Here is a 13,435-nt window from a genome sequence, read left to right as displayed (position 1 = left end):
GTCTTTAGATATATATAATATATATATATTTCTGTCTCCATCCATGTACCCGTGTATAATATGCACCCATGATTTTACAAGTTGATTTTGGGGGAAAATGTGCGCGTTATATTCGGGAAATTACGGTAATTTAAAAAAAAAAAAAAAAAAATCATATACTAGAAGACCTGTTGTCCATATGTGGACACCACATTTTGGGTCATGTAGGCCAACTCAAAATTTTATTACTCTGCTGTCCAGAATAGCAAAAAAATAAATACATTTTAAAGTACCATATAAAACTATGTTTCGAAGGTGAAAGATAGGCTTCGACTTCGACATGTTAGCAACATTTTTATAAGTAACCATGTCTTGCTCATAACTGTTGGATAAAATTTATTCCTGTGTTGTTGTTGTTTTCTTTAATTTAACCTACTAGAACCACTATGGAGGTTTGGACGGTGGTCATTACACCGCCTACTGTAAGAACGCCTGCAGGCAGCGATGGTACAAGTTTGACGACCACGAGGTTACCGACATCTCCACGTCCAACGTCAAATCTTCCGCTGCCTACATTTTGTTTTACTCTACCATGTGACTGATCTGCTGGACCTGGAGAAGAACACACAACAAGGTTTTCCTTTTTTTTTCCCTGCAAAGTGGCAGTTGTGGGCACCTGACGGAGGAGCACACGTGTCCATCCTAAACCCGACGGCTGCAGGATGCCACGAGAGAGCAGTGAGGACAGGCATGACGTTCAATGCTTCTGCCACTAGAGGACCCTATAGCTGTGAAAACACGCCGGCTGCTCATATTTCTGATCATCTATTGTAGAGACGAGAGATGGCAGTTTGACATAGCCACGTGTGCATTGATTGTAGGGCAGGCGGCTGCTTCGACGCTCCTCGCGAGTTGCGGTTAACGTGAATGACTCCAGTGTGTAAACACCAGCTTCACATTTACATTGCTTGTACGTATTTAACAAAGCTGATGTTGCACTTTTTCAAATGTAAATGTTTAACAACACGTTCAGTTGTTGCGTGACCAACTTTTTTTGTCGTTGACGGTAAGCAACTGTTATATTCGCACAACCGTCTTTAGGTTTTGGAGTTGCTTCTAATATTTAACAGAGGACCTATAATACTTTTTCAGATTTTCCTCCGTAGTTGTCGTTGCAGAACCTAATTTTAGTTTGGAGATGGAAGTCTTGATGCGTGTCAGAAAAGTTCCACGAGCCAAAAGACCGCGTGGTGGGGTCAGAATTCCACAGGTAGAAATAAGCATAGGAATTTTGTTAAACCTTTCAGGGACAGTGGTCACTACGAGGGATGTCCCGATCCGATCACGTGATCAGAAATCGGGCCGATCGCAGCATTTTTCAGAGGATCAGAATGGAGTGAAAAGGATCGGGTTTTTAATTTTAAAAATTTATTTGTTTTTCTGCTTCATACTCATACAGCCTCTCACCCTCCCTCCTGCTCAGCAGACATTTTTCTTGGTCACCAGTGCAGCTGGCGTTTGGTACTTAAAGTTAACGATGATTGACAGGTTTGTAACTTTGATCAGGCCAGAGAATCCTTGGTAGCTATACTATCAACGGCAAAAATGTTTTAATCATCCTTAAGCTTGGCTTTCCCTGCCCCAGCTTCGGAGACAGAGAAAACAGCAAAAACAAAACAGGAGGCGTGACAGCTAGCCGACATGTTAACCCAAACTGAGCGCAGTTTCCAAGTCTTTTTTTTTTTTTTTTTACGCCTTTCAAAAAGGAAAAATCACATAAAACTACCCCGACTCATCATGTCACACACGGCGGCGGGTTGATTGTCTTAACCGATCGGCCAGCCTCCAGTGCTCTGCCAAATTTTGCACCCTTTTAATATTTTGCTTCCCAAGCTGTTGTGGCTATGAATAAGCCCTCTTACATTCAGTTGTACTCTCAATGTTATCCACAGGTGCTAAATAAACAGGTAACATCGTAAACATACATGTTCAACACGAATATGGTGTAAATTAATGCTTAACGACACAGCGAATATGTAAACAATGAGAGAGTGGCGTGCAGTTGTTGTGTACAGCTAACATGGCATGATGTGTCTAAGAACATTTCTACATGTCCTTCCATGATCACACGCAAGTAAATATTCCTTGCAGTTGTTGTGTGCAGCTAACATGGCAGGATGTGTCTGAGAACTTTTCTACATGTCCTTCCATGATCAAACGCAAGTAAATATTCCTTTTTTGAAGAAAGTTCGTAGTGTTTACTTTGTAACCGCTGTATTAGTGGCCATTTTTAAAAACAAGTTGCAATTTCTGATGGGATGCAAAACAAAAATTTGAGAGAACACGGCGTGTCGTTCTGCACCGGCCCCAGCGGGCAGGCAGAGAGGAGAGAGAGAGGGGAATGAACACCGAAAATAGCGCATTCTCGGTCGACAAACCGGCTGACGTCGGAGCGGAGGGCTGCTCGGGGCAAAGCCGAGGAAAGTGCTATGTGGGCGGGCACGCAGAGAGGTCTAAGGGTGGTATGCGACAAGGTGCCGGTCGTAGGCCGTGTGGCCTTCTCGGTAGACAGGGAGGATTGTCACCAACAAAATGCAAGCCACCTCCTTATTGAAATGTTTGCCATGATCCCAGTATTTGACATAATACAAAACACGTAGTTTACTCACTTCCTCGTGAGTCCAATGGTCCCACAGTTGTCAGACTTCTTTAAAGAGCATATGACACGAGAAAAAAAGTCTAAAATGTCATTATTATGTGAATTAGAATCATATTTTGAGACGATTCGACTATATACAACAATTTAGCAAAGCACAGATGACGAGAAATTAGTCTTTTAATCTGCTGGTTAGCCACGCCTACCATTATAGGGCTTTAGCGTCCCCAACAGGTGGATGACGTCAGCGGTAGACTTGGCTCATCGATTTTACTATTCAGCCCATTGAGGGGAAATTATTCAGAACGAGGAAAACGCGACGAAGAAAGCCGCAAAATGTCATTGTTTCAGTCTCTCTACTCCAATATTTTTACAGGATATTCTTTTTACCCAAGTATTTTTCCCCAATAGCTATATAAATGGATTGAGAAGGACCAGTCAGCCCATTGAGGGGGAACTATTCACAACGAGGAAAACGCGACGAAGAGAGCGGCAAAATGTCATTGTTTCTGTCTCTTTACTTCAATATTTTTACAGGATACTCTTTTTATCCAAGTATTTTCCCCAATTGCTAAATAAATGGCATGGTCATGACAAATAACAGTCTTGTGCTGAATGAAATATGAAATAATAAAAATGCATTTATTCAGGACGACATGGCAAAATTACTCCATAATGGTCAAAACTGTCGACTTCACCTTTACTGTCGCACCTCCCGAACGATATTTTATGGCACCTAAATCGGACATATGTCATTTCCCTTCCCCGGCTTCGGAGAATGTAAACAAACCAGAAGGCGTGACAGCTAGCCGACATGCTAACCCGAACCGAGTGATGTTTCAAAGTCTTCAAAGCGGAAAATCACACATAGCTATCCTGGATTATTTGACATGACGACCCGGTTGTCGAATGTCTTAGCGGATCGGCAAACCGCCCGGCGGAGAGCAATTTACAGTTCATTCCCCGGAGGAGGGTGGCTGGAGCTAACGCAGCTAACGTGCTGCTGCTAATGCATTAAGAGAGCTTTTTACATGCCTATCAATGGTCAAACGTAAGTAGTCCTTCATTTAAAGGAAGTTTGTAGTGTTTACTTTGTAATCGCTGTATTCGTATTTGACATAATACAAAACAAGATGTTTACTCACTTCATCTTAAGTCCAATGGTCCCACAGTAAATATCCACGGTGAATGGGAACCTTTTGAAACTCCAAAAAGGCGCATACGCCTCTCCCTCATACAGAATGATTTTTCCGCAGCCGTTTGGCTGGCGTGATGCGAAAAATAAACGTATTAATCCGCAAAATCAGCTGAATCCTTCGTCCTCATACACAACAGTACACTGTAGCGTGAAAAGGACGTCTTCTACCGTACACATCACAGCGCCCTCCTCCTTAATGCAAGACCGAAGCCGGAAGTCACTCATTTTCCTGGCGCGGGATTCAAAAAACTAAATAAATATAGCGATCGCTTCCACACACATCCAAGCGGTCCATATCGTTCAGGAGCATAAAATACCGCGTGTATTATGAAATAAACATGCTTTTTCGTGTCACAGGCACTTTAAGCCATTCTATGCTCGGTGAATGGGAACTTTTTGAAACCCAAAAAGGCTCACACACCTCTCCCTGGTGCGGCAACAAAAGCCTGCAGCACGTTGGGCTGGCGTGGTGCGAAAAATAAACAATCCTTAAAATCGGCTGAATCCGCAGCCCTTCCGCATTCTGTGGGTAATGGCTGTATTGTGAGATGGTGACCCGGCTGATGTCACATTTGCATTTTTCCTCAATCCAGGAAGTCATTCGTTTTCATGGCGCAGGATTTGAAAAATTGAATAAATAACTCGATCGCTTCCACACACATCCAAGCGGTCCTTTTCATTCAGGAGTATAAAATACCGTGTGAAATATGAGATAAACATGCTTTTTACTGTTATAGGAACTTTGACCTTTAAGTCTTTTCAGAGTGAGTATATTTGGTCATTTGCTCAAAAAAATCTTTTTTGGACACTTAAGACCCATTATATAAGGAAAGTGACAATTTTTGGACATCTAAAAAAAACAACTAAATATTAGCAATAATGATCATACATGTTTAATGATAGTATTTATAAATTAAAACAATGTTACTAAAATGATTTTAAAATGGATAAAGACATAAATACACTTTGGTAACGGCCCTAAGGAACACATTTAAAAAAATTATTTTTTTAAATCATTTACAATTTTTTTTTTTTTTTTTAAATCGTTTTTAACTCATCTCCTGCAATTGGTGATTGACATCCATTTAAACCGGGAAGACTGGCTGTGAATGCTTTATGTTTCAGTGCCATTGACGGCACTGAAGTCCAATTTTCCTTCCCAGTCAAAATGGATAGGCCATCTAGTGTCGTCAGTGGTAGCCGGTGAGTTAAATGACTGCCCTGTTTGAGTATATAAAAAAAAATAAAAACAAAGAAAATGTGCTTGAAAGAGTTAAAAACACTAAAACGTGCCACTTGAACTGAGTTGTGTAAACTTTGATATTTCCCCTTATATCCAAGGAAAATCCTGTTGCTTGAAAATTTTACCACCAGTCCTGGACTTTTTCTCACACTTCTAGGCACTTTGGAGAAGGATTTTAAGAACTCTTACTATTTTGCCGCAGCGACGAACTGATATGAGTACATAATGTGCAGTGCAAGATAAACAGGAAATATTTTTCAACTGTGAATCAGGAAAATCTGTAATAAGCATAATAGGTCCTCTTTCATGCAACGGGAAAAGACTTTGAATATATACATCTGCATCATGAAGAATAGACGGTAATTGTGATTGCTTATTCATGTTAATCATATGGTTGCACTTACACTGTATGCAACACATAGTTTAACCATTCTTTAGCGCTGAATGCTATAAATTGCCGCAGAATCAGAGACCTCTTTCGAGTGATCCAGTGTTTTCTGCCCCTATAACATTAGTGTCAAAACTATTTGCCATTAAATATTACTGTCTGCATTATGTCAGTTTCGAAGAAACATTACTGGTATTTTTGGCCCTAAGTGATTTATAAAAGGTCAAGTTTGTCGATAGTGGAGCTTAAGGTGTCTTTTAAATTTATCTTCAGTCTACTTAATTTGTCTCAGATCAAAATGGACATATTTCCTTTAAGCAAAACTCACAACTTTGGTGACAAGTACAAGCAAGAAGTACAAAAAAATTGACCAGAGAACAGAGATGTGCAGGGATTTGACTCGCTATGTTTAATAGTCCACTCGCCAGATCCACAATTTTTTTTCTTGTATATGTTGGTCTTTATCAATTGTTTGAGTACATCAGATATAACTTCCAACAACTCATGACTATTAAAATTTCTTTAAAGCTATCTTTGTGTTTATGGCTGTAATGTAGACATCTTAAGGAGTGCAGGTAGGTCCTCATCAGGCGTTTTTACGACGCGAAGCTAAAGGCCGACAATCTTTGGATTTCGGAATGGCTTGCGACTGTAAAGTAGGACGTAGGCGTCTGGAGATTGCACGTGACTGTCTTGTAGCTCTCGGACCACGGAGTCATCGAAGCAATGCCATTTTTGAGTCAGAGCGTTGTGGCACAGCGCTGTGTAGTGACCCATGTTGAGGTGACCTATGTGGTTCTAAAAACAGTTGTTCACATTCAAATACTTTAAGGATTTGGACAGACAGGCTGGTTTGGGGGCTTTCCAATCTGCAAATACTAAGATACATTAAAAGAGTCAACTGAGCTTAAGTTGTACTCACCACGACCGCATAGAGACGGTAGGAAGAACAAGAAGTGTTTCGTGCAGTGATGGATAGAAACAAGCTGAGATCGAGTTCATTGGAGAAGAACACATTAGTCCTTAGTTTCACCTGGTTCTTTCCTTTACAACGGAACCTGCAGCATATTATTCATTGATTTATCAGCACTAAAACGATTTCCCCCAACTGCTATTCACCTCCGTACCGACCGTTTCAGGTGCAGCACAAGAATTTCGGGGGCTTTCTCCAGACAAGTGAGGAGAGCAGTTTCTTTCCTCAGTTCGCAGGCTGAGCACATTGTTTCTCCCTCTGTCAGAAGAGTCTGCTCAAAGAACAGAGACAAGCAGTCCTGCACAGTATGGACACAAGTTGAGAAATTAAAGGTAAAGTCACAACCTTAATGTTTTGTCCCTAAATTCTGTCTGAACTAGGGATGTTCTGATCACATATTTTTACATGTGAGTCCTAGTCATCTGATTTCATTGATCTGTAGATACAGAGTCCCAATCAGATACCTCGGAAATGTATTAAGGAGGGGAAAAAAAGCACCCTAACCCTAATGTATTTTTCCCCCATTTTGAACAAAGCTATCTCAACATTATGACCATATAAAAGTTTGTACAGCAGTGGTTTTAACGAGTAATACCGATATTGGTATCGGTACCGATAGGGCTCTAAAATGACGTCACCGGTACTGGAGAGAAATCAAAATGGATTAGATGTCTATCGCCATCAATGGCAGTGAGGTAATACTTAAATAACTTTTTAAAACCACGATTTTTTACACCTGATTCTGATCTCTGAAAATAATGTGATCGGGCCCAATTTCCGATCACGTGATCGGATTGGACATGCTTTGTATGCACCTGAATGGAGCACTTGCTGATATGTGTTGGGATGGGCAAGGACAGCACAGTGAAGGTCTGCATGCTGTGGGTCTTATGATGACACTGCATGCAGACGGTCATGTAGCTAAGTTGGCCTTCAAACAGCTTGGAAACAATGGTAGACTCTCCTAGTTCAGAGAAACAATTCTGGTGTTGCTCTCGTCTCAGTTGCCACTTGGTTGAGAATGTCTCGCGCCTTCCAACCTTTAAATCACAAAGAAACATGACAGGATATAAATTTCAAATGAACTCTAACCCTTGACCAGTAACCTCCAGAAATGTGGTCCTTAAAGTACCTTTTTTAAGTCTTCGTGGAGTGCATTGAAGAGATAGAGCAGAAGTTCCTGAGCATCCTGCTGCGATTGGTTGTTAAACTGTGACAGGGCGGAACATAACACAGACCTGGCTTCCACGGGAGCACAACTTGAGCTCCTTCCTAGCCACATCTGCTCCAGAAGGCGTACGAACACTTGTGCCACATCACATTTGGCTCTGTAAAAACAAAAAAACTGACCACCTAGCACACCCACTTTTCCAGTCGCAACAAAGGGCTGTTGTTTTGGCAGTTTTTTTGTTAACAAAGGATTGTGCAGTCAAAATCAAATTTGTACTTGAATACGTTTACGGAGTAAGACTTAACCTGTTTTTAATTTTATTTAATTTTTTCTCTCTCTCTCTAAACCCATACAAGGCCTGTTTTTGTTGCTGTATCCGCAGGGTTTAAAAAACCAACAAAAAATTTCTTAAATCCAATAATTTCAATTTAAGGCCTTAAAATGTCTCAAATTCTCCTAAAATCTTACGAAAGGTCTTAAATGCGATTTTGAAAGGTCTTAAAAATAATTGATGTCACTTTTATTTAGGACATGCATAAACTTGTCTTTCTTTAAATGTTTCGATTTATGGGATGCCAAACTAACTACAAAGCGAAACTACCTGTGCTGCTCACTCATTTTCCTTCAAGTCTTTTTTGTTTTTTTGCTGTGACGTTTCTGTGAAAATCTCTTAAACTATTCAATATGGTCTTTAAAAAGTCTTAATTTTGGACTGTTGAAACCTGCAGAGACCCTGTTATTGTTGTTTTGCCTTCATTTGTTTTGTCTGGTCTTGTCTTTTGTATGTTTGCATTTGAAAAAAAAATGTATTTAAAAAAATTATTATTAATTTTATTTAGTTTTTGTTAATATTTTATTAATTTATACTGATTTAAAAAATAATATTAGAAATACAGTGATGATATATGGCGGAAAAAGACAAGGCTGAAAGAGCAGTTTCTGCTCTTGTACCCTTTTTTGAAATAAGTTACTTTATTTTAAGCCAAAAGAACTGTTGTGTTTAGAGCAATATGTCTATATGCTGCCATAGTAGTTTCATGGCGCATTAAGCCCCTGAATTTATTTTAATTTAATTTGTCCGCTTTACTCTGGAGACCCACGTTTACAGACACCGTGCAACCGCTTTTGTTTCAACCCAGCCATAAAAAGAAGGCAGGTAATTATATTATTCGAAATGTCTATCATTTTTAGCATAGAATCATTAATATCTAATACTTAATTAAAAAAAAAAAAAAAAAAAAAAAATAGGCTACACAAAATTGTTGGCATCCTCAGTCAATATTTGGTTCCACATCATTTAAAAGAAATAACAGAAAGCAATCTCTTCCTATATCCATCAAGTTTTGTGCACCTCTCAGATGGAATTTTGGACCACTCTTCTTTTGCGAACATTTCCAGGTCTCTCTGAGTTGAAGAGTGCCTTCTTGAAACGGCAATTTTGAGATCTCTCCATAGATGTTCAATGAGATTTTGATCCGGACTCATCGATGACCACCTCAGAATTCTCCAGCGCTTTGTCTCCAACCATTTCCTTGTGCTATTTGGGGTATGTTTTGGGTTATTTTCCTGATGTAACACCCATGTTCTCTGATGCAGACTCCGTTTTCTGACACTACATCTTACATTGCCGCCCAAAACATTTTGATAGTCTCCAGATTTCATGTTTCCTTGCACACTGTCAACGCACCCAGTGCCAGAGGCAGAAAAACAACCCCAAAACATTGAACCTCCAACATACAGTGCCCTCCATAATTATTGGATTTATAATAATTATGTGTTTTTTAGCTTCTAATATTTTTTTCCTAAATAATATGGGGCCTTATTGGAAAAAAAAAAGAAAAATCCAACCTTCAATACAAGTGCATTTATTCAGTGGGGAAAAATCCCACATAAAGAAATAATTATTTGACGTCAAATAATGTGTGTCACAATTATTAGCACCCCTGGTGTTAATACTTTGTACAACCCCCTTTTGCCAACAAAACAGCACCTAATCTTCTCCTATAATGTTTCACAAGATGGGAAAAGACAGAAAGGGGGATCTTCAGCCATTCCTCTTTGCAGAATCGCTCTAAATCATCCAGAGACCTGGGTCCTCTCCTCTGTACTCTCCTTTTCAGCTCACCCCACAGGTTTTCAATGGGGTTGAGGTCTGGGGACTGAGATGGCAATGGGAGGAGCTTGATTTTGTGTCTGGTGAACTATTTCTGTGTAGATTTGGCCATATGTTTAGGGTCATTGTCTTGCTGAAAGACCCAGTGACGACCCATCTTCAGCTTTCGGGCAGAGGGCAACAAATTTTGATTTAAAATATCCTGGTATTTCAAAGCATTCATGATGCCATGCACCTTAACAAGGTTCCCAGGGCCTTTGGAAGTGAAACAGCCCCACAGCATCACTGACCCACCCCCATACTTCACAGTGGGTATGAGGTGCTTTTCAGTATGCGCATCTTTTGTGGCACGCCAGACCCACTTAGAGTGTTTGTTGCCAAAAAGCTCAATCTAGGGCTCATCTGACCAAAGCATACGGTCCCAGTTGAAGCCCCAATACCGCTTGGCGAACTCCAGACATTTGCGTTTATGATTGTGAGTGAGGAAAGGTTTTCTCCGTGCATGCCTCCCAAACAGCTTGTTGGCGTGTAGACAGCACCTCATAACCAGTGTGAAGTATGGGGTGGGTCAGTGATGCTGTGGGGCTGTTTCGCTTCCAAAGGCCCTGGGAACCTTGTTAGGGTGCATGGCATCATGAATGCTTTGAAATACCAGGGCATTTTAAATCAAAATCTGTTGCCCTCCGCCTGAAAGCTGAAGATGGGTCGTCACTGGGTCTTTCAGCAAGACAATGACCCTAAACATATGGCCAAATCTACACAGAAATGGTTCACCAGACACAAAATCAAGCTCCTCCCATGGCCATCTCAGTCCCCAGACCTCAACGCAATTGAAAACCTGTGGGGTGAGCTGAAGAGGAGAGTACAGAGGAGAGGACCCAGGACTCTGGATGATTTAGAGAGATTCTGCAAAGAGGAATGGCTGAAGAGCCCTCTTTCTGTCTTTTCCCATCTTGTGAAACATTATAGGAGAAGATTAGGTGCTGTTTTGTTGGCAAAAGGGGGTTGTACAAAGTACTAACACCAGGGGTGCTAATAATTGTGAATCGCATTATTTGCTGTCTAATAATTATTTCTTTATGTGGGATTTTTTCCCCCACTGAATAAATGCACTTGTATTGAAGGTTGGATTTTTCTTTTTTTCCATTAAGGTCCCATATTATTTAGAAAAAAAATATTATAAGCTAAAAAACATAATTATTATAAATCCAATAATTATGGAGGGCACTGTATTTGACTATACGCACTATCCTCCTTTCTTTGTAGGCCTCATTCTTTTTTTTCTGGCACCTGGTGTCTTGACAGTGTGCAAAGGGGTCATGAAATCTGGAGACTATCAAACTGTTTAAAAATGTAATTAAAAAAACAAAAAAAACTGGGTCTGCATCAGCGGTCGTGGGTGTTCCAACACGACAATGACCCAAAACATACCTCAAATAGCGCCAAGAAATGGTTGGAGACAAAGTGCTGGAGAATTCTGAGGTGGCCATCGATGAGTCCGGATCTAAATCCCGTTGAGCACGGTTGCGAGATCTCAAAATGTCCTGTTGCAAAAAGGCACCCTTCAAATCTGAGAGACCTGGAACAGTTCGCAAAAAAGGAGTGGTCCAAAATTCCATCTAAGAGGTGCATGAAACCTGTTGATGGTTATAGGAAGCGATTGCTTTATTTCCTCCAAAGGATGTGCAACCAAATATTGAGGTGAGGGTGCCAACAATACTGTCCAGCCTATTTTTGAGTTTTGTCTAAAATTGTGACAATTTAGGCATTTCTTTTCCAATGCACATCCAAGTAATAAACACATTGATACTGAAAACATTTGTAAATTGCATTGATTTCTTTGAGAAATGCTGTATTTTCTGGAAAAATTCCAGAGGTGCCAATAATTTGGCCCATGACTGAATATAATAATAATTGCTAATATTTAATTTATTTCTGTGACCAAAAATAGTCACTTGCGCTATAGAGGGTTAAAAGTTTTAAGTTCCAACTTTTAAAATAGATGTCCACTGTAGTGACCACTGTCCTCGAAAGGGTTAATGTAAACTATCACTAATGCAGGGACCTGAAACAGAGTTACTTGTTAACATACTACATATCTGATGCCTGGCCTTAAAAAGGTGATCGTATATATTTTTAGCCCAATACACAAAATAAAAGAAGACTAATTCAAATGGTGAAAAGACAATAGAAAAAAATATGAATATTCCAACACACTGTGAAGAAGGAAGGAAAAATCTTTCAAAATCTGCGCTCTTCTCACCGTGCCAACTCTTTGCGAGTGTCGTGATGAAGGAGATGCTCCACCAGTGGCACGGTTGAGCAAACGCACTGCAACACTGCGTTCAAGTAGCAGAAGTTTCCAGAATTGTCTAAACCGCACACACCTGGTCGTTCCCACCCCAGGAGCCGCTTTTCCAGCATGTGACCACTGCTGCCTGTTTTTTTTCTACAGGACCAACAAGATACTTTATCTATCATATACTGTGTATGGAAAATGAAAATCATACTGTACCTTAGTTTCGGGATACTTGTCAGAATTGGCATCTCATGGTAGGACCTGCTGTTAAGCTGAGGCAGGACCGGCACTCCAGCGCTGTTGTCTAGAGCTAGCTGAGAGGCCAGAGTTCTGGTGAATTGGGTGAGATGGACCTGCCTGCCTGAACTCTGCAACGTGTGGAGCACAAACGTGTTGATGTAGATGGCGTGCAGTGTCACCCAGAGGCCGGGAAGGAGCACGTCCGCCCTCGTTCCACACGTGTCTGATGTCGGAAATAGAAGAGCTGGTCCGGTCCATCCTTGGAGATGAGCAGAGAGGAGGGATAGCGAGAAGAAGTTGGACTTGGTACCTACAGACAAAGACTCTGGTGTCACAGTTTGAGTCTTGAGTCCTGAGCCTGAGAAGATGTTCATAAGCTTGTCCTCCATCCAGACACAGGTGTTCAACCGCACCAGGTGATGGTGGCTGCAGAAAGGTCTGGTCAGATGCTCCACCACCTGCACGACAACTGGTTTCCTACTGCGTCTCTGTAGCTGCTCCGGGACATACAAGTGCATGTTGCAGATGAACCCTGAACTCGCATCGTAGAGGATCGCGAGATGAAGCGAGCAGGGAGTCTGTTGGTACCAAAGTTTGAATTTCTTCACAGCCAAGTTCTCGCTGGGTGTATATAATCCCTGATAGCGCTTAGTTACGTGGCCGCAGAAGGCGGACAAGGCTTCCAGCTTGTCTTCGTCCTCCAGTCGGCTCAGGTGCAGGAGGCAGCTTTGGAAACAGTTTCTCTTCAGGACCCCCTTCCAACCTTCTAACTGAAGGCTCAACTCACAATCGCCAACGGAGATTCCATCCCGCAGAACCATGGAGAAGCAAGTTAACAACTCGCTGTAATCCTTCTCAGACAAATTGCTGCCTTGCTCCTTTCTTTGAGCGTGCGAAGACGAATAAGGTCCACACCTCGACGCGGAACCTCTCTTCACCAGTTCCCGCATGGCTCCTCTGTCCATCACCTCCAGAAGGAGCTCTCGTGCTGTGTAGTACACATGATAAGATGGCCCTGTTGTTTGAGTCCGGCTGAAAGTCTTGATTTTCGTGGACCTGAAGATATTAGGCAGGCATATGTTTTCTCTGGGTGAGTCTTTGGGCAGCTCCTCCACTAGATGGCAATCCTCTGACAACCAGCCACACTCCTTTACTGACAAAGCCTTAGCCTTCAT

General features: G+C 41.3%; 2 protein-coding genes across 3 annotated transcripts in view; one reads left to right on the top strand and one right to left on the bottom strand.

Moving 5' to 3' along the window:
• The window catches only part of LOC130922421 (ubiquitin carboxyl-terminal hydrolase 8-like), a 25,189-nt gene extending 16,836 nt beyond the window's left edge, over positions 1-8,353 (top strand). The window contains exon 19 of one of the 2 annotated variants that reach the window (XM_057847195.1): positions 419-8,353. In XM_057847195.1, the coding sequence (XP_057703178.1) occupies positions 419-577 (159 nt within the window). In that variant the 3' untranslated portion in view covers positions 578-8,353. The remainder of the gene's footprint in view (positions 1-418) is intronic. The other variant, XM_057847186.1, reaches the window with a different exon arrangement.
• On the bottom strand, positions 5,858-13,435 carry LOC130922428 (uncharacterized). Its single transcript, XM_057847211.1, has 7 exons — positions 12,237-13,435; positions 11,985-12,155; positions 7,570-7,765; positions 7,253-7,477; positions 6,596-6,735; positions 6,387-6,522; positions 5,858-6,262 (listed from the first exon to the last, which is right to left on the bottom strand). Exons 1-7 carry the CDS (start codon positions 13,433-13,435, stop codon positions 6,074-6,076), a joined length of 2,256 nt encoding a protein of 751 aa, XP_057703194.1. The 3' UTR covers positions 5,858-6,073.

The sequence above is a fragment of the Corythoichthys intestinalis genome, chromosome 1 (genome assembly GCF_030265065.1).
Source record: "Corythoichthys intestinalis isolate RoL2023-P3 chromosome 1, ASM3026506v1, whole genome shotgun sequence".
Classification (NCBI taxonomy): domain Eukaryota; kingdom Metazoa; phylum Chordata; class Actinopteri; order Syngnathiformes; family Syngnathidae; genus Corythoichthys; species Corythoichthys intestinalis.
The sequence above is the reverse complement of the archived record's forward strand: the minus strand, read 5'-3'. Positions and strand labels throughout refer to the sequence as shown.

Excerpts from the sequence above, each read along its gene's own strand:
- LOC130922428 (XM_057847211.1), bottom strand. The coding sequence starts at position 13,435 with ATGAAGGCTAAGGCTTTGTCAGTAAAGGAGTGTGGCTGGTTGTCAGAG. Across the intron at positions 12,156-12,236 it reads ACAAGTATCCCGAAACTAAG|CAGTGGTCACATGCTGGAAA; the intron begins GTACAGTATGAT and ends AAAAACAGGCAG. Across the intron at positions 6,523-6,595 it reads CTTGTGCTGCACCTGAAACG|GTTCCGTTGTAAAGGAAAGA; the intron begins GTCGGTACGGAG and ends AATATGCTGCAG.